The sequence below is a fragment of the Psammomys obesus genome, unplaced genomic scaffold (assembly GCF_907164565.1).
Source record: "Psammomys obesus unplaced genomic scaffold, mPsaObe1.curated_primary_1811, whole genome shotgun sequence".
In the NCBI taxonomy this organism is placed as follows: Eukaryota; Metazoa; Chordata; class Mammalia; order Rodentia; family Muridae; genus Psammomys; species Psammomys obesus.
Window position 1 is genome coordinate 35,034,894 of NW_026596051.1, and position 20,416 is coordinate 35,055,309.

General features: G+C 42.3%; 1 protein-coding gene across 2 annotated transcripts in view; it reads left to right on the forward strand.

Moving 5' to 3' along the window:
* The window catches only part of Zcchc4 (zinc finger CCHC-type containing 4), a 41,863-nt gene that overhangs the window by 8,043 nt on the left and 13,404 nt on the right, over positions 1-20,416 (forward strand). For both annotated transcript variants that reach the window (XM_055624300.1, XM_055624301.1), the window contains exons 4-8: positions 6,195-6,470; positions 6,881-6,958; positions 13,677-13,749; positions 16,482-16,632; positions 17,742-17,842. In XM_055624300.1, coding sequence (XP_055480275.1) covers positions 6,195-6,470; positions 6,881-6,958; positions 13,677-13,749; positions 16,482-16,632; positions 17,742-17,842 — 679 coding nt within the window. The remainder of the gene's footprint in view (positions 1-6,194; positions 6,471-6,880; positions 6,959-13,676; positions 13,750-16,481; positions 16,633-17,741; positions 17,843-20,416) is intronic.

Sequence of the window (20,416 nt, forward strand, 5' to 3'; positions counted from 1 at the left end):
TTCTAGTTTATGGAACAGGATTGATAAGCAGTTTTCCTAACACGGTCTTTGAGTCATGTTGTATTTCATAGATGCTCAGCTGACAGATTTATATTTTGTGCTTCCGATTTGCTTTTCCTTTTAGTTTTTAGCTGCCTGGTATGCTTTAAAATGTGTTAATATTCTATTATATGGTGTACTTCCATCCTTATTGTGACCTATGAAGGCTGAGGGGAAGATAAATTTGAATGTGGAGATCAGTGTTAATTTATGTGCATCCAGATAATTTTGTTTGGTTGATATTTCATTTGGTTATGTTTTTTTTTCCCCAAGAACTCATTTAAACTTAGATTTTCAGGGTCTGCTGTTAGACAAATGCCATAAACATAATTTGTGTACTCCAGGAAAGGCAAATGGAACATCAAATGGAGATCAATAAAAATGACATTTCAAAATGCTAGCCTGCAATTTGTGAATCACGCTGAGCCATGCGGCAGAATGAAATTTCCTCTCCCTCAGGGCATGTGCAGTAAATAGGAGGCAGAAGCTGAGTAATCCTGAGCACTTCAGTCTCCCGGTCCGTCTTCCCTCAAACTTGAAAAGCGTGTCAGAATGCTAAATTTAAAGCCGTATAGGTGAGTGGTGGTGTGGTCATGCGATACAGAATGAACGTGAGATCTCAGGTCATCTTCCATCGAGAAGGTTGTAAGGAGCTGGCGATGGAGGCCTCTAAGGAGCAGTGTGGAAGGCCTTGAAGGAAGGAAGTAATCAGGCTTCAGGCAGTAGTGGTTTTTTGCTATTAGTTACTCTCAGGTGGCTGAGTTGCCCTGCCTGCTCACTATTGCTTTCTGTATTCATTGCTTTTCTATTGTTGGGATAAAACACCATAGCCAAGGTGACTATATAAAAGAAAGCATTTAATTGGGCTTATGTTCCAGAGAGTTAGAGTCTATAATAGCGGACCAAAGAAATGGTGGCAGGACCAAAAGTTGACTTATTGAACCACAAGGAAATAGAGAGTACTAACTCTTAACTGACATGAGTCTTTTGAAACCATAAAATGAGCCCCCAGTGACACACTTCCTGCAGCAAGGCCACACCAAATTTTCCCCAACAGCTACCAAGTGGTACTAGGCATTCAAATACCTACAGAGGGCATCCCATTCAAAGCACCACACTTACTTCCTAGAGACTTGATGGCGTCTGCCTTTAGCTAGCTGTTCCTTTGTGATAAGTAGTTGAATTGACCACTTAAGTATCAGAATTGAGTGGATGTTTTACTCTTCACCTTCCTGTACAAAAGCAACCTAAAGGAGAAAGGCTTATTTTGGCTCACAGCTTGAGGTTATAGTGTATCTTGGCAAGGATGTTCTGGAGGCAAGGACTTGAGGCAGCTGGTCACCTACGACTAGTCAGGAAACCGAGTGCTGAATGCTGGTGCTCTCTTAACCTCCTTTTATGCCATGCAGAGCACAAGCCCAGGGGAAGATGTTGCCCTGTGTTAGAGCAGCTTTTCCATCTCAGTTAACTTAATTAAGGTATTCTCAGCTCTGCCTGGAAGCCGTTTCTTTATTGCAGATGCTGTCAAGTTAAGATTGCTGCTAACCGTCTCAGGTATCTTTCTTGTTTTCTTAGGTCTTATAAAGCCTGTTGTTTCTTGTGGCTGGCAAGTGTGTTCATGTGCCTTCATACTGAGCCATGGCTTGATGGCAGACAACGCTTCATGGCGATTCCAGTAATGACTTAAATATAAGATGGCATTAGGAACTGGGACCACGCTTTCATATGAGCATACAGTAGAGTCCCACCTCTGCCAACAGCAGTTATCCATATAACTTCAATATCCTATATGCTAAAATAAAATGTGAAAATCTTCTCGGAAGTGATGAAATAACGGTCTGGATTTTGCTTTGATCCGGAGTGATATACTTTCTTTGATAGAGTGATTGGAGAAACAAGCCCCCAGCCCCATGATAATGAGGTCAAGATACTCCAACTCTTGGAAGCAGGCACTTCCTGCAGGTCCTTTTTCATCTGGGATAGTCCTGCCCCAAATTCCTCATCCTCTTGGGGCTCAAGATTCCCTCCTGATACATGGTGTCAGTCAGGTAGTAGACTGTAATTATCTGACTCTAGGATGCACTAAAAACTTACTGGTAAGCAGGTACCACCTGCTAGGGAAGACTGGTTTTGTGAGTCCTGGGGATCAAACTGAAGTTGCCCAGGCTTTTGTGGCAAGTGCTTTACTGGTTAAGTCACCTTGCTAGTCCCCCTTTGTAACTTTCTGTGTCATGCCTAAGCCTCTCTCTGACCTTTATCCATGTAAAATGAGGAATGACACCTGTTTCTTCTTTATGCTTTATCATTTTCACTTTAGTTGAAGGTTTTTTTAGATTAACTTTGATGCTTTTGAATATGTCATAGAGTTCTTTTACTTGACTTTTATAGTTTTGGGGTATATCTGTAGGCCTATATGGTATTCCACAGCGAACCTCTGTGCCTCTACTGGCTCCCACCTTCTCTTCCTTTCTGTCTCTTTTTGCATTGTGTATTATAGCTGTAGTCCCCACCTTTGTTCTGATTCTGTGAAATGGCTTCAGTGCCCATAATAGCTCTTTGGCAGGACTTGCTTTATATATCTATTTGGCTGAAAGTCAAAGCATTTTTCATTTTGAAGCAAAAGTCTTTTATTTAAAAGTTTTATATAAGAATCTGTGTGTGGCTACTCTGTGATCACATTTCATTTTACCCGTCTAGAGGAGGCAAATCCTGGAGACTAGAGCTACATTAGTGGTGGCTGGGAATGAGGAAATGAGGAGCAACAGCCAATGGGGTGAGGTTGTTTGTTTGTTTGTTTGTTTTGTGTGTGTGTGTTAATGATCTGGAATTAGCCTGTGGCAATGTAGCATGACTTTGTGAATACCCTATGCGCCAATGACTTATACACAGCATATGTACAATGATTTGTACGGCATACGAATTACATCTCAATTTAACAGATGTGTCTGAGGCAGTAGAAGCAGATTGTCCTGAGGCTTCAAAAAGAACTGCCTCCTCCCCCAGCCCTGGTCAGAAGTAGCTACTACAATCAACTCTTTTGGATCACTTCTTTTAGATTTAACCTTCTTTCTTAGTTAAGGTTTTACTGCTGTGAATAGACAGCAATAAAGTTGACCAAGGCAGCTCTTATAAAGGCATGCATCTAATTGGGACTGGTTTACAGTTCAGAGGTTTAGTCCATTTTCTTCATGTCAGAAGCATGGCAGCCTTCAGGCAGACATGGTGCTTGGAGAAGGAGCTGAGAGTTCTACATTTTGATTGAAAGGCAGCAGAAAAGGACTGCATGATACCCTGGACATAGCTGAACATCAAGGTCTCCTTGACATACTTCCTTCAACAAAGCACACTCCTGAAAGTGCCACTCTATATGGCCAGGCATTCAGACCCACGAATCTATGGGGACCATACCTATTCAAACACCACACCGTCCTACTTTTACTTCTTTTGTGTACCGTAATACAGATATTGGTTAGTTGTTTCCCTTTTATGGTATTAAGATCGATATTGGTTAGCCTGTATAGCATCTCCCAGCAGCCTTTCATCTGGTGATCTTAGCAATACTTGATGACCATCGCCTAGTGGTTAAGAAGGGTGACCGAAACTCATCATCGCTCACTGCATGCGTGAGCTGTAGAGAACACTGGATTGATCCACTGTGGGCTGACTCATTGCAGCTCGAGTGGAAAAATCAAGATATGCTTTTCATTCTTCCCCGCCTGTTCTTTTTCCTTTGTTTATTTCTTTATTTGGCTGCCCCAGAGACCAGCTCACAGCCTTGTAGTCTGTAACTGTACAATTGACTTCCTACATTAGCTTTTGCTTTGCAACTCTGCTTAAGCTTGCTTAAGCTTAGCAGCCTTTCTGAGATGTTCTTAAGACCTTATAACTATGTTGGCTGTGATTAAAGGGATTTTAATGGTCTCTGCCCCATGTATCCCCATTATTTTGTCTAATTAGGTAGGCGAGAAACTAGCAGATGCTGAGTAGAAAGGTAAGAAGAGCTTGCTTCAAGCTTGGGGTGAAGACATTGAGTCTTTGCTCAGGAAGATGTTAGCCGTGAGGTTTCCTTGGACAAGCTTTATATGGCTGTGGAAGCTGATTCCTTCTTTGTGTGTTTGTAAGGGATCTGCCTGTCTATAACGGGCAGCTATGTTCAGCTGCGCGCACAGGTGCTGGGGATTTGAACTGGGTCCTGTGCTTGCAGAGCACATGTTCTTATCTGTTGAGCCATCTTTTCAGCCCTCAGGGCTGTTTTCCCTCTCAGAGTACTGACCCCAGGATTTGTATCTATGATGGCTTCCTGCTCTGGTCTCTTCCGGGGCCTGTGTGGATGCTTCCGTCATAATCCATCACCCCTTCCAGGCAATGTTCGGCCAGCTGCCCGCTCCTTCTCCTCCCTCCTTCACTGTTTGGGGTGACCAGTTGTACAGGAGCTGAAAACTTATTTTGCATGTTTTGTCAGGCTTCTGAGTGTCAGACAGTAAGTCCGGACTCAAGGAGTCCATCTCTGGATGTGGTGTGGAAACATTTGCACTTAGCACTCAATGGGGAGGGGTAGCTGTGGGGATTTGGCATCAGTGCTGCTGAAGGCACCGCTGTCTTCCCACTGGCCATCTGTGTCTTGGGGCCCTTCATTGCTGACCTTACTGTGTCCTTACTATGCCTTACTATGAAATTCCCTCATCTCTCTTTTCTCTGTAGTCATGAATAAGGCTGTCAGAGGAGCACTCATCATGGGGCTAGATTCCTCTTTACTGCTTCCACTGTGCGGCTCCTAACGTTAGCCGGACCGAACCTGCTGACTTGTCAGACTGCAGGAACGCTGTAGTGCCTGTTTCGTGCTTGTGTTTACACACCTCTGCTTCTGTCTGTCCTCCATGGGCTCTTTTCTTTTCCCTTTGTTTCTTACTCTGATTTTGTAACTATCGTCACACATATAAAAACTATCAGGTTAGGATAATGGTTCCTTAACCTCCCTAATGCTGTGACCCTTAAATACTGTTCCTCATGTGGTTATGACCCCCAGCCATAAAATTATTTTTGCTGCTACTTCATAGCTGTAAGTTTGCATTATGAATCATAATGCAAATAACTGTGTTTTCTGATGTTCTTAGGTGAACCCTGTGAAAGAGTCATTTGATCCCCCAAAGTGGTCATGAGCCACAAGTTGAGAATCACTGCTTTAAGACATAATGAGTATATTTTCTTTCTCTAATAATCTTTGTTTGTTTGTTATCCCTAGACAGGGTTTCTCTGTATAGCGTTGGCTATTTTGCTCTCGATTTGTAGACCAGGTTGGCCTCAAACTCACAGAGATCCAGCTGCCTCTGCCTCCCCGAGTGCAGAGATTATAGGTATGTGCCACTGTGCCTGGCTCTCCAATAATCTTTAATAAAATGTAAAAAGAAAAATTGAGCTGTAGTAACTCTGAAATCAGATCTGAAAGCAAACAAATAGGGTATCCAGTATCGTCCTGCTTTTAAGACTGTTCTACTGTGTAGCCCAGGCTGGCCTGGACATGATTTCAGTTTGTGGGTGCTAGGGTCACAGACACATGTGCTGCCATGCCTGGCCCAAAATAGTCTTTTTAAAGGCTTTTGGTACTGCCCTGCTTGCTTGGGGAGGGCTTGCTTACAGCCTGTGTCAGTACTGCTAAGAGCAGAGAGCTCTGTAGGAACATCTTTCGTCTTAGGAGGTAATTTTTCTTGCTAAAAATGTCATGAGAACTTGAAGACTGATCTTGATTTCTCACTTTAAAATGACTGCCAACCGAGCCAGCCTGTTTAACATGTCAAAGTTAGAGCACATGGATTTGTCAATAAATTTAAATGTGCTAGTAGTTGCTATTACTACTAAATTGTTTGAGTAATATATTATATTCACATTTTAAATGGATATTGATCTTCATTCAGTGACTAAATTGGAGCATCTCAATTCTTATGAAATTGCTGACTCTTTTCCACTTTGTAGGTATACAGCCAGACATAAATTCTCACCAGCATTCCATAGATCCTTTTTCTCATTTTCACTTCTTTATGCAGTACTCTTTGGGAAGTAAAAATACTTTGTGGATACTAAAAATAGCAAAAGTACATTCTCTTTAAAAAAAAAAAAAAGTTAAAACACACTCCCATGTCTTTCATTGTATCTTGAAGGTACCTAAGTTTCATTCAGTTGCCCTTGACTCAAAGAAAGTTCTGTCAAAGTTGCCAACAATTGCTGTTACCTGTGGATTGGAGGGAGCACGGTGAGCATCAGCTGTCAGCTGGCATTTCCATCACCCAGCTCAGAAGGCCCAGTCAGCTCCTCTACCCCCTGGAGAACAAGAAGACGCACGCCCAGTACCTGTTTGCTGACAGGAGCTGCCAGTTTCTGGCAGGCCTCCTTGCTGCCCTGGGATTCAGAAGAGTACTGTGTGTTGGAACACCGAGGTACAGTCCACTTTAAAAAGTTCTCTCGGCACCAGTTATGGGTACAGACATTGTTATGAAGCTGTTATGTACTGTATGCAGAATGAGGCACAAAGCTCTAGACATAAGAAGAAGCGGAAGTCAGGGCCCCTCAAAGAGTTTGCAGCCCTGTCCCATGTGAGGGAAGCCTTGGTGTATGGTGGATGCTTTCTGATTGGAGAATAATTTGTGTGTGTGTGTGTGTGTGTGTTAGATTTCTCTGTTAAGTTCTGTCCTTTGAAAAACTATCTGCAAAACTAAAGTGTGCCAGATCCTCTGCACTGTTTCATTGAAATATCTGAGATGGGAGAAGAGCAGCAACATGTTTTGTTTGTTGATTGTCTGTGGCATTTGTAGTTTCTTATTAAATTTGCTTTTGTTACTCGCTTCAGGCTCCATGAGCAGATCAGGCTGACAGCACCAGGTGAGAAGTCCAACATGAAAAGCCTTTTATTGGATATTGATTTTCGGTAGGTTTATAATATCATGCTTTCTCTTCATTATCTCATTTCTTTCTGTGTTTTTCTCTTCTTAACGGTTCGTAACCTGTCATAGTCTGTACCTAACATTCAGAAGTAGTTGTAGGTTATGAACACCTTGTTGGACGTGTGAAGTCGCCACACAGCCTTCAGGAGTTCACAGAAGCTGGCAGTTGATTTCTCTTTGCTACTGTGCATCGCAGATTCTCCTTTGTGAATACACCTTCTTTATGTGGCTTAGAGTTGATTAGCCAATCGGTGGTGGCGCACACCTTTAATCCCAGCCGTTGGGAGGCAGAGACAGGCGGATCTCTATGAGTTCAAGGCCAGTCTGATCTACAGAGCAAGTTCCAGTCTCAGGGAGAAAAAAAAAAAGGAATTAAAGATGATTTTTATTAAATGTAGTCTTTCTCAGGTACTAATGCTTCCAGGTAAACTGAACTGCCCCAATTGTGGTCTGAGTTTTGGGATTTTGTTTCATCTTCAGATCTTGGTCATATGATATCATGTTTTAAAAATACCTTTTTTGGGGAGATGGAGAGATGGCTCAGAGGTTAAGAGCACTGGCTGTTCTTCCAAAGGTCCTATGTTCAATTCTCAGCACCCACATGGTGGCCCGTAACCATCTATAATGAGATCTGGTGCCCTCTTCTGGTCTGCAGGCACACATGCAGGCAGATATAATAAATAAATAAATCTTTTAAAAAATATACCATCTTTTCAGATGATGTGCACACTGCGTCCCAGGTGCAACTGGAAGTGGAGGAAGTGCTGATTTGGACTGGGTGGGCCTTAGGCTGAGGGTTAAAGCAGGTCTGTTTGTGGGGGACAGCTCAGGGTGAGAACGACACGGCTCATGTTGGGCTGCATCCTCAGAGCTAACTTGTAGCGCGCATGGCACGAGCATCCAGCCCCCGCCTGAGGCAGAGCTGAAATGTCCCTTAGTGTCTATAATACTTTGAGGGTTACCTGATGGAAACTTTTAGATATCGTTGATTACATTAAAGGGATCAGTCAGGCTTTGCATCTTTTTTCCATCTGATAGTGTCTGTTTGATCAGTGCTACAGTATTTGGTAGAACATGAGACGTTAGATATGCTTTCTCTACCTGCAAATAAGGCGGGTTTAGAAAAATTTTTCATAACTGTTTTACCTACATGTTATATGGATATCACATGTGTGCCTGTTGCCCGAGAAGTTCAGAAGAGGGCATTGGGTCCCCGGGAACTGTACTTAGGGATGGTTGTGAGCCACCGTGTGGGCGCGGGGAACTGACCCTGGGTCTCCTGTAAGTGCAACAGATATTCTTAAACACTGACAGTCTGTGCAGCCCAAAGCAGACTTTTAAAGAGTAAAATGTCACATGCAGCAGCTCAGCTTTGGGGCCGGGAAGGTGGTGCAGGGGTAAAGCCCGGGGCATGGGAGAGGGACGCAAGCACAGAGACCTGCACGCAGGTTGAAGGTGAGCGCGGCAGAATCGGCCGTCAACCCCGACGCTGGGAGGTGGAAGGGGAGCATCCCTGGAGGCAGGAAGAGACCTCATCTCAAAAAATAAAGTGGGGAAATGATTGAGGAAAACTGCCAGTGTTAACCTCTGCCTTCCTTACACACCCACATACCTGTCACCTCTAAAAGTACAAATTTTACAGTGTCTGTTTCTTTATACAACAGCATTTCTTTTCTTTCTGTGACTAATATCTATTGTATAGATACATCCATTTCTTTTTTAAAATTCTGTATTCCTTTGTTTTCTAATGTATTACTGTCAGTATAAACCCGTTGTTTTATATGTAAAGTTTACCTTTGGGGTTTTTGTCATGTAAACAGTCCCTGGTATATCTTGAGTCCTTCCCTTGTGCAGGTCCTGTGTAACTCATTCATCATGATAGCCCTGTACCATACAACAGGTGCTGCAGTAATCCTTGCTTTCCGCGCGAAAAAACTGAGGTACAAAGAAGTGAGGTAACTTAGCCAAAATCAGTTTGTAAGTGACCAAGCCAGAATCCAGAGCTAGGCAGCTTGACTCCAAGTGGAAACAACTGTGCTTCTGGATCTGTAGATGAGCTTTCCTTAGGCCCACACCCTCCCGCTTTGCCAGCCTTCCCTGTCTCTCTGTCCCTCCTGCTGTCTGAAGGGTTTCATGTGAACCAGGAACTTCTGCCAAGCCTTCAGAAGAAGGCACTCCTATTGGTTACAAGCACCTCTTCGGTGTCCCGGCCATGCGTTCGTAAGAAGGCATTTCTTGTTTTATATTACTAGAATCCAGGACACTGCCAGCTTTGCCCCAGTCCCTGGCTGGGCCTGCCACCATGGGGTTAGGCCTCCGTCTCCGTATATTGCTTTGCCTGTTATCATCAGATGCTCTTTTACCTTGCTTCGCTCTGCTGTGGACTTCGGTGGCAGCGGAGTTAAGCTATCTTGCCCCTGCTCGCCCAACGATACAAAGAGATAGTCTTTCCTGAGAGCCTCACCCGCAAAACTCCAGAGAGTGCTCTGATTGGCTTGATAAAGTCCCGTGCCAGTCCCCAGTCTAGAATCCACCACTGTGGGCAACCCCCGACCAGACAGATGGAATACACCCTGTACAGCGTTACAGTGCGACTGGGAAGGGGAGGTAGACGGGCCAGAGAGGAAGAGCGAAGTCTGTATGAATCATTGAGGACAAAGGCAGTGGGTGCCTTCCTGGGTTAGTTAGTTTTCCCTCAACAGGAGTGGGGCCGCCCGGCGCTCAGTAGCAGGGAGGCCCTGGGCTACCTTGTTGTGTAGTGACTCCGAGTCATCCTAGAGAAGCCTGGTGAAGGCGGCTGTGGGATGCTCCAGGTAGAGGAGCTGGAAAATTCACGCTGTATCTCCTGGAGAGCTGCGCAGACAGCAAGGGTTCTAGACTTGTTCTGTAAAGGAAAGGGGTTGTAGCGTGTGCTACCCCTAATCCAGATTTTTGGCTTTTCCGTTTTTAAACATTCTTTTAAACATTAAAAATAATAGGTTCACAATAGTACTTTTTCCCCATTTCCTAGATTTCAGGGTTTTTATATTTCACACATACAAAACAGTGCTCTCAGGTATGTTCATAAGATTGTGGCACCACATCACTGTCTAATTCCAGAACATTTTTATCGCCTTTGAAAAGGAACATTTTCCCAGTGAGCATTTGCTCCCTGCCTTTGGCCCCCACTTCTGTCTTCTTCATGGGTTTGCCTGTTCTGGTATTTCTGTACATGGGGTCATGGAATAGGCAGCCTTTCAAGGTCCATCCATGTGGGAGCATGTACTGGTGCACTTCTGCATGCATGAGTGGCTTGTGCCATGCTCTATTTATACTGTATTTCCTCCAGTGGCCCATGTGTTAAAGGCTTGCTTCCCAGCGTCCCCAGTTGTGGGGGACTTTTTAGTTGGGACCTACTGGGAGGCCCTCGGTGGGAGGGGATGCACTTGGCAGGTAATGCCCAGAGGTTGGTCACATTTGGTACCTCCCCCAAGTGCAAGGCACTCTGGTTTCTTTTTGCCCAATGAAAGGCCAGTCTATGGCTGCCCAAGTACCTCAGCAGCAACTCTCTGTTCGTGGGCTATAGATAGTAGGGCTGAGCGATGTGAAGTTAACATTTGCTAAGATGGTTTCTGTATGCTCTAATTTTAGCATGAAAGATGTGAGACTCTATTTGGCAAACTATTATCCAAATAAAGTTAGAGCAAAAAAATGAATTTCTTAGGTTCATTTATGAAGTAATTTTATTCAGCTCTTGATTACATTTCCTGTGGAAGAGCGTGCTTCACACTTGGTGACTGACTCTCATTTAAAAAGAATGAATGGCCAAATTAAGCGAATGTCCTTTTGAGCGGTTTTCAAGTGCATGCTTTTCTGATTGGTTTTGTTTGCCTTGTTCAGTGGAGAGAATAATTCTTTGTGGCCAATTTCATTTTAAGAGGGCAATGTTGGTTGATTTTTTTTATATAATTTAAGATATGAATAATTATGTTCTCTTGTTTATGTTTGATGGAAACTTGAACTAAAATCTTGGCCTTTCCCCTCTCTGGCTCTGTGCACTGCTGCCCAGTATGCTTTGCACAGGTGTGGTGTCCTGGAGTTTATGCATATCAGATTCTCTTTTTAATCTTTGCGACTTTGCCTTTGTGAAGCGATAAAGAGAGAGAGAGAGAGATTAAATTAAAAGAAGATTGTATTTTCCTTTTTTAAAAGACAGAACACCCTCAGATGATAGTAGACCAATAGCTGTCTGTACCAGTATTAATTAAAAACAAAAAAGTAAGGCACAGGGCCGGAGAGATGGCTCAGTGGTTAAGAACACTGACTGCTCTTCCAGGGGTCCTGAGTTCAATTCCCAGCAACCACATGGTGGCTCACAACCATCTGTAATGGGATCTGATTTTCTCTTCTGGTGTGTATAAACACAGAGAACTCATAATAAATAAATAAATAATTTTTTTTTTAAATGAGTAGAGCACAGTAGTATATATGTATAATCCTTTCACTTAGGATCCTGAAGCAGAGGACCACTGTTCCAGGCTAGCCTGGGCTAGACAGCAAGTTCCATGGCAGCTTGAGCTACAGAATGTCACCCTGTCTCAGAAAATGAAAACAAACAACAAACAAGACCCTTGTGTGGGTGGGGAACCTTGAAATTTAAATCTCTTGGAGGAGATGTTTGTTTGCTGATACTGATTGTCTTGCCCCACAGTTTAGAGTGACTGTTGAGCTCAGTATGTGGCTTGACTGTTCTAAGGTACCCAAGCCTTTATTTACTTCTTCAGTGCAAATTAATATTTTACAAAACCATCGGATATGCTGATTGTGTCTTAAAAAGCATTAAGGAATGGTGAGCAGCTGTTTTCCCCTCTCCACGGAGCAAGAAGAAATGTGTTTAGATTATGATATGGGGAATAAAAACATAATTTCTAGTATTGGTGGCATTAAGGCATAAGTCCTTACGGCTAATATGTAGTAAAGTAAATGCACACTTTAATGTGTTCTATGTAGCTGCCATTGTCTGTGAAGTCCCAGGAAACTTAGTTTTCCTGTCTTGCGGATGAAGAAAGGTTGACTGATTTACTTCCTAAGGTTAATCACAATACAAAGAGTCCCCAGAGTTTGAACCAGACCTTCTGACTACGGAGCCTGTGCTCTTACCACAGTGTAGTGAGAAGAGGCCAGGGGCCGCCCAGTGTCAGAAGCTGACCCTGGATGGCCAGTGTAGGACAGCGAGGGGCTGCGCTGCAGTGTCATGCCTTGGCCTTTCTAAGAGGTTGTAGAAGTAAGGCTGTCGTCCTGACTTTTTCTTTGTTTCTTTTTATTTTTTTGAAGTATCAAAAGTTTCTGTGTGGAAAACAAAGGAATTTAACAATGAAGACAGCAAGGTGCAAGCACACAGATGAAAAAACAGCTCAGCTGGGAAACAGAGGATTCAGTCTTCTACATAGTCAAATAAATATAAACTTATGCCATTATGTGATATGAGTGTTTCATAGCAAATTAGTAAAAAAAAAAAAAAAACAAAAAAAAAAAAGGGAAGAAATTGTAAAATGTTAATTTCCAAAGCTGGCACTCTGATTCATTTTTTTATGGCGTTTTAAAGTAGTAGTTAGAATAGAATAGTTCAGTCAGTAGATAAATATTCCTCTCTCTTGGCACAAATTTAGCAAACACTAAATGCACATGCTTTCAGTATTATATTGAGAAATATATTTTATTAAACTAATTTGCACTAGACAAGGAAAACTTTTGTATTAAGTGTGTGTATGTGTGTTTTAATCACAGGAGAAATAAGAGCAGAAATGTTGACCTAGTATTTCCTTAAAATTACTAACCCTGAGGGGCTAGAGAGACGGCGCAGGAGAATACTTCTCTTGCAGGGGATTGTCCCAGCATCCAAATCAGGCACCTCACAAACATCTATAATCCTAGCTCCAGAGGCCAGACAGCCTTCAGGCATCTTTGGTGCACAAACCCACACATACATACACACACACACACACACACACACACACACAAACCCACACATACATACACACACACACACACACAAACCCACACATACACACACACACACACACACGCACGCACACGGACACGCGTAATCAAAAATAAAAATAAGATCATAAACGATTAACCAGGAGAGACATTTAATTGTAAACACTCTGCAAACTTAAATTGCATAATATGTCTGTAGCCCAATTTATGTTTGATTGATGTTCTGGTCTGTAAGAACATGTGTCTTATGTTTGCTAGTTTAAGAGTTGACCACAGGACCTTAGGAATGTTAATAAGGCAAGTGTTCTATCATTGAACTATATTCTCAGCCCTTACTTTTTATTTGAGACACGATTTCACCAAGTTGGCCTTGAACTCACTCTGTAACCCAGGCTGGCCTTGAATTTGGCAATCTTCCTTGTACAACCTCTCAAATGACTGGGCTTATGGTCTGGTACCACCAGCCCACTTGGAATCTGTATTTTTAATATATGATTACTCGTTAGGTTTGCCACTGACCTACCTGGGGAAATAAGTTCAATATGTACTGTTACAGATTCAGTTAAGTTATTGTAAGGTATCTTTTATTTAAAAAAAAAAATACAAAGGATGATGAAATTTGTTTAATCAAAATGTGACTTTGGAGTTTAAAAATATACTTTAGTGTTTGTTTATTTACTGTATGTATGTGCCTGGGCTTGTTAATAATGAATTATTTTATAGATATTCACAGTTTTACCTGGAAGAAGGCTTTTGCCACTATAACATGTTCAACCATCATTTCTTTGATGGAAAGGTAAGACTTATGACCACCATCTCTTTTTTCTGTTATTGTTGATTAACAAATTCAAGAGTACCTTTTGTTTTGGTTTTAGTTTTTTCAAGACAGTGTTTCTCTGTGTAGCTTTGGCTGTCTTGGGCTTGCTTTGTAGACCAGGCTGGCCTCAAACTCACAGATATCCACCTGCCTCTGCCTCTCTAGTATTTTTTTCCTTTTATCCCCCTTGCTTTGTTTAATGGTAGTAGGGATTGAACTGAGGGTCTTGTGTGTGCTAGCCAAGTACTCTACCACTGAGACACATCCCTCTCCTCCACTGGTTATTTACTGAGTAACTAGAAGGGAATCCTTATTTCCTTATTGTTGTTGTTTTATTCAGACAGGGTCTCACTATATAGTCTGCCTGGCCAGGGACTCAGTATGTACAGTAGGTTAGCTTGGCCTTGGGCTTAGGGGGATCTTCCTGTCTCTGCCTTCCAATGGGCTAGAATTGTACTTGAGTGCTCCACACTGGGCAGGCCCATTGGACTCCATGTGACCTAACTTCTGTTAACATTTCCGGCTCCACCTTTCTTTATTCTCCACCTTGCTGTTTGTGTTTAAGATTCACAGCATGCTTACCTTCAGCTAGTTCGGTGACCTCGTCACAGGTCACAGGTCCTTTGCCCCTCTGGTCCCCTGGCTTCTTTGCTTTGATAACTTTCAGAGCTCTGGTTCAAATCACTTCCTCCAGCCTCTCCTGAACTCCTAACAAGGTCATATTCTCCTTTGTTGTCTATCATACTGTAATTAAATGCATATTTCAGGACAGGGGCTATATGTGAAATCTGTACCTTACTCTTCCTTTTCTTTGAACCTGAAGTTTTTTTTTTTTTTGTTTGTTTGTTTTTTTTTTAAAGTAAGAGCTGGGTGTGGTGGCTCATACCTTCAGTCCTAGCACACAGGAGGCAGGTAGGTCTCAATGAGTTTGAAACCAGTCTGACCTACATAGCAAGTTCTAGGCAGGCAAAATTATAAACCAAAATAAATAAATAAGTTTAAACAAACTCTTTAACCAAGAGGATAGTTGTTTGGGAAAAAATAAAAAGGCAAATTTTAAGGTGATGTTGGCAATGTCACATCACATCTGAGGAGAAACAGTTCATACCACCGACATGTGTGTTCATAACTGAAACTTTGTTAGTCCTTGAGTCAAATCTGGAATCAGCTAAATAGCCACAGCTGACAGGGAGGTTTATCAGCGGTATTTGGAAACTATCAAGAATGGTGTGAAGTCTACCAGAGATGTATGCATGCCTGTCAATCAATCGTTTTCAAACTGTGACCCATGCTTAACTTTGTAATGTCCTTTGAAATATTCACTATTAGTGGAGTGAAAACCAAACAAGACAAAAACAGAGCTTTCAGGAAATAAATACAAATACTTAATTATTTGGTTAGGATTGAGAAATGAGTCTTTTGATGTAGTAGACACAATTTTACACCTATTGGAATCAGTTTGCCATTGAGATGGATGTATCTCAGCCATAAGAGCCACCAAAACCAAAGATTAGGATGAACAGCGGTTTGAGTTTGGTGTATACCACTGTTTCCCAAGGGCATCATTTGGAATCACTGCATTTGAGGACTGGTTGAGTCCATGTGGAGGAGGATGAGAGCTGAAGTCACCTGATAGTGGATGAGTTAGCATTTCACAGCCAGGGTACTGGCCAGAACGAGGCAGGGGGTGACAGTGCAGCCATGCCCAGATGGAAGCCAAGGCTGACTTGTTCGTGGACTCTTCTCAAGAACAGAGGGCGGGTTGAAGAGTGAGGTCCAGAGTGCTGTGTTGGTGTGGCTGGTGGTGTACGGAGGTGGAATGATGGTCATGGCCTTTTGAAACACGGCAGGGAAAGTGTGAGGTGAGGGTAATGAGTAAAGAAGTGGGTTTGTATTCCTGATGTTGCCTTAGTGGGCTAAGTGAAGTCTAACCTTCTACTTACCTTTAAGTCTTGTGGTGTTTTGAATACTGAAGGTGTTGATTAGCAAACTACTTCCAAGTCAGTAGGCTGGTAATCCCCTGATAGCTGTACCTCCTGTTAACTGATAAATACCCTAACCATTGTTAGTTTGGCAGCTACTGGAAACACTGGCAGCCTGGTGGGGAAATGTGTTGCTGGCACAGTTTGCAGGACCAGATGGGTTTTGCCATTTGTAGACTTCCTTTATTTACTGGCTGTGCATGCACAAATATGTCTGGTGCTCGCCCAATACTCTGAAGTGTGTGCAAGCCTGCCTGCTGACATGCAGCAGTTATTAAGCCAGAGTTATGAAGTCTACCAGAGGCAGGCCTGTGGCAGTGGGCAAAGCAGACAGCAAAACCCGAAGCCCGTTCCTCCTTGTGTTCTCAGGGCTCAGCACTCCTCTGCCTCTGTTTGTTGGATTGAATGTGTAGGTTGTTTTCACGGGTGATGGCTTTCTCTTTTTTGGGTTACTAAATTTAGTTTTTTAATTTAACTATTTGAAATGTGTAGTTGTCTGATAGTGATGGTATTTGAATTTGCAATTTAAAAACCTGCTTATCGAGGAACCCAAAGATAAAATCTGACTTGAGTCACTAAGAGAGACTTTGGATGTCACTGAGGGATGCTGCAGCAGCAGGGTGACTTGGTGGCATTTGAGTCCTGAGTGAGACCAAGCTTAACGCCTCCTCCCAGTAGGATAAAGGGCTTCTCTCTGGTTCTGATTCAATGACGCTTCATTTGTTACAGGCTGCCCTTGAAGTATGCAAGGCATTCTTACAGGAAGAGGAAGGTGAAGGAGTGATTATGGTGACAGACCCTCCTTTTGGTGGCTTGGTTGAACCTCTTGCCATTACATTCAAGAAGTTAATTGCTATGTGGAAAGAAGGTCAAAGCAAAGGTGCCCTTTTCCGTTTTAATTACTGCAAAATGAGCATGTGTTTACGTGTTTGCTTCCTGTCAGTACTAGCCTAACCCATGGAAGATGCAGCTCTTGGGCTCCTCTTAAAAGCATGTTTGACTTGACGTGATCATGGGACACTTCCTCTTATCCTAGTCATGTTTTTAAAACAGCTTCTCAGTAACACGGTTGTAAGATTATATTATGAAACACAACAGTAAGCTGCTGCCATTTGTTCAAAAAATAATAAGTGAGTGGCTGCTGTGTTCAGATGCTAAGAATTTAGATGGTAAGAATAGCTTAGTGAGCTTGTGGCCCTTAGAGTCTTGCCCCTAGAGTCTTTCTATTGTTTTGATAAAGTCCATGACCAAAACCACCTTGGGCAGGAAAGGTTTATTTGGCTTACATGTCCTGAATCACATCACAATGAGGGAAGCCAGGGCAGGAACCTGAAGGTAGGAGCTGAAGCAGAGACCGTGGAGGAAAGCTGCTTATTGATTTGCAACCCATGGCTTCCTCAGCCTACATTCCTGTACAACCCAGGACCGCCGGCCCAGGAGTAGCCCACATGGGCTGAGCCCTTCCACGTCAGTCAGTAATCCAGAAAATGACCCACTGGCCAGTCTTATGGAGACATTTGCTCAATTTTGAGACTTCTAAGTGTTTCGTACAAGTATCCGTTAGTCAGTACATTCACTTTTAGGTGCAGCTTCTGGCCTGTGAGCTGAGAAATGACATGAGTGTCCAGGGTGGCCAGGCTTCCCTACTAACTGAGCTAACGTAGGTAGTGTGCTTCAAGGGTCAAAATTTAGAGGAATTCTGAAACATGGCTCATTGTTAAATATTGCTTATTTACTTATTTGCTGGTCTTAAGGTCACTAATCAGAACAAATAAAGTCAATGTTTTGTTTTAGATATGTAATATTTCCATTAGCCTTTGGAAAAGGACAATGCACTGTCGTAAGCATTCTCTTTCCATATAACAAATACATGTATTGAACAACTGAAATTTCTACTGAACATTCTAGTTTGTTTTTAGAATCACTTATTTTAATTTTCTTATTCATCCTTTTTTTTTTTTTTTTTTTTTTTCCTGTGTGATCCATTAGATGACAGTCACAAAGAACTGCCCATTTTCTGGATTTTCCCCTATTTTTTTGAGCAACGGATTTGTCAGTTTTTCCCAAGCTTCCGCATGCTGGATTACCAGGTATAGTGACACCCTTCTTCTGGCATGGTTGGAGAATGGCTTTGTTGCTGGAATATTCTGCTAAGACTAGCTGTTGATTTTAGTAACCTGTTTTGAACTGTATCAACAATTATATTGTACTATGTATAGTCTAGTCCCTGGCTCCTATTTCTGCAACTTCTAGGATACTTGCTAAAAGTACAGAGTCTAAAAATGCGCACTCAAAAACAAAAAACAAACAAAAAACCACCCATGTCAAACAAAATTAGAGAGTAAAGTTCGAAGAGAAAAGACTTCCTCAAGTGTTCCAGGTGATTGCAGGGTGCAGCAAAGTTTTTAGGTCAGCCAATCTATTCTTTCATCAGCACCAGCCCCAGGACCAGCAATGTGAGCATTGCTTTGTTCCGTTCACAGGCTATAGGAAAGTAAACCGCCTTTTCTGGTTGGTGGAAAGTCATATACCCTTTTCTCTGTGCCACTCAAGAATGCTAAAAGTTTTAAAGGAGCATGCTGCCAGCTGTGGTGTCTAAAGAGACAGAGGTGGCTGTGTGTGGGTGTGCTGGCCCCCTGGCATGAGCATCCTTCCTGGCACTGCAGTTGATGAAACATGGCCCAAAGCCCAGGAACTTCCACTCTGCCCCTCAACTTATTTCTTTCCTTGGGTTCTAAAGTTAACCCTGTTGTCACCATTACTCTGTGTGGCCACCAAGTCAGTACTGTTTCTTCAGTGTGAGAAAACATTTTCCTTCTGTGTTTTCTGAATAACTGACTGAAGATTTTCAGCCCTTAAACTGTAAACATCTTTACTAGCTGTTGCAAGACAGCACTTGTGCTGTCTGTCTGCTCTCAAAGGCATACACCATCATAAAGAATATGTTGAAGTGATGATAGTTCCCCAGCGTAATGAGAGAAGCACCTGCAATTCCACCACAGAGAGCAAACAATTTTTATTTTTCACTTTGTTTGCAGTGTTGAGAATCAAACATTTCTAGCCAGTTCAAAAGTCTTTTTAAATTCTTCTCTGTTTTCTGTAAGTACATACTTTTAGGGTAGCTACATAATCTTTATTTAATAATTTCAATTACTTCCTTAACTGGCTGTGCTGTCGTTTCCTTCTCTTATGTTTCTTCTGTCTTTAAAGTACTCTAAACAAAACTGCTCTAAGCATTTCTAATGCATAGACTTTTCCCACAGCCTCCATAGTATAGATTCTGAAAACTGGGATTCTTTTCTCAGGTGTGATGGGTGTTTTGCGAGTGTTGAACCATATTAACACTGTCCTTTCCAAAAGTGGATCGTGTAAGCCATGTTAACCTTGACTGCTAGGTAAAATATAGCCCCGTCGTGATTCCCTCCGCAGCTGTTTTCCCTCCTTTTCAAGCTTGCAGGGTTTTGTCTTGTCTGAAGGAGGGCTGCTTCTCCAGTTGGCACTTGCGCTGCAGATGCAGATGACTTTGTCGAGGCGTGAGCTAACTAAACTGGCTCCAGTCTTCAGTGGCACCTGCTGCCTTTGGAGGAAGTGGTGCCCTGGTGTGATGGTCGGCACGCAGTAGGGGATTCTGCATTTCAAATGAGTTAAATAAAAAAGAGCACAAGCTCTAGCAGTAAGAAGTTCTGGGTTTTAGTCTCGGCTCAGCTGCTTCACCTCTCTGAAGCTCTTATCTTTAAATGAATATGATGACGGTAATCATAATGATAATAGCATTGGTAACAGATATGTCTCATGGGGTAATATATGATATGATATGATATGCAATCCATGGGCGCCATTATGTTGTGGTAGACTTAAATGGTATGGCTTAATAAATATTTATTATTAGGCTATAAATATTATGACAGTATTATCTAACCTGCTATCAATCAAAATAAAGACACAGACACCTGTTGTATGTTATAAAATAGCCTTTACCTGGGGCACTGCAGATGTTAACCCTCTAAACTAACCTTACCTCCCAGCCCCAGTCTCAACCTACCTCCCATCCATGGTCCCAAAATACTTATAAATGTTCTCCATCTCCTCCATCCATGCTGATGCAGCCCTGTGCTCCTTTACCACACTAACCAATGGCTTCAGTCCGTTTTCTTCTCCTCCAATCCTCTCCTCTTTCTCTTCTTCTCCTTGTGGTCTCACAACCCCAGCCCATGATCCCCAAACTCCCCTACTCTCCCCCTCCCTTTCTTCGGCCAAATCCCAAGCTTCAGCATTTTTTTTTTTTTTTAGTCCACCAATCAGCATTAAATTATGTGGAGCAAGGAATATACAACAAAGGCAGTCATATGTGAGAATGTGCTCCTCTGAGCAGGGACAAGATCTTGGGGACCAGTAATTAACATTAAAATACATAGCACCAGGACAGCCCTCAACAATTCCCCTTTTCTGTCTAAATAAAAAGGCCATTTAAAAAATATGCAGTAAGAACAATCATGAAATAATTATAAAACAATAGGTAAGACTTATATGCATAATGTCTAGTTTAAATTTGGCAATCTATATATGAGGATCTAAGGTTTTATACCTAAGTTATTTTTGTTATATTTTGTATGTATCAACCTAAAAACATTTATCTAGACCTAAAACATCTTTTTAATTCCTAA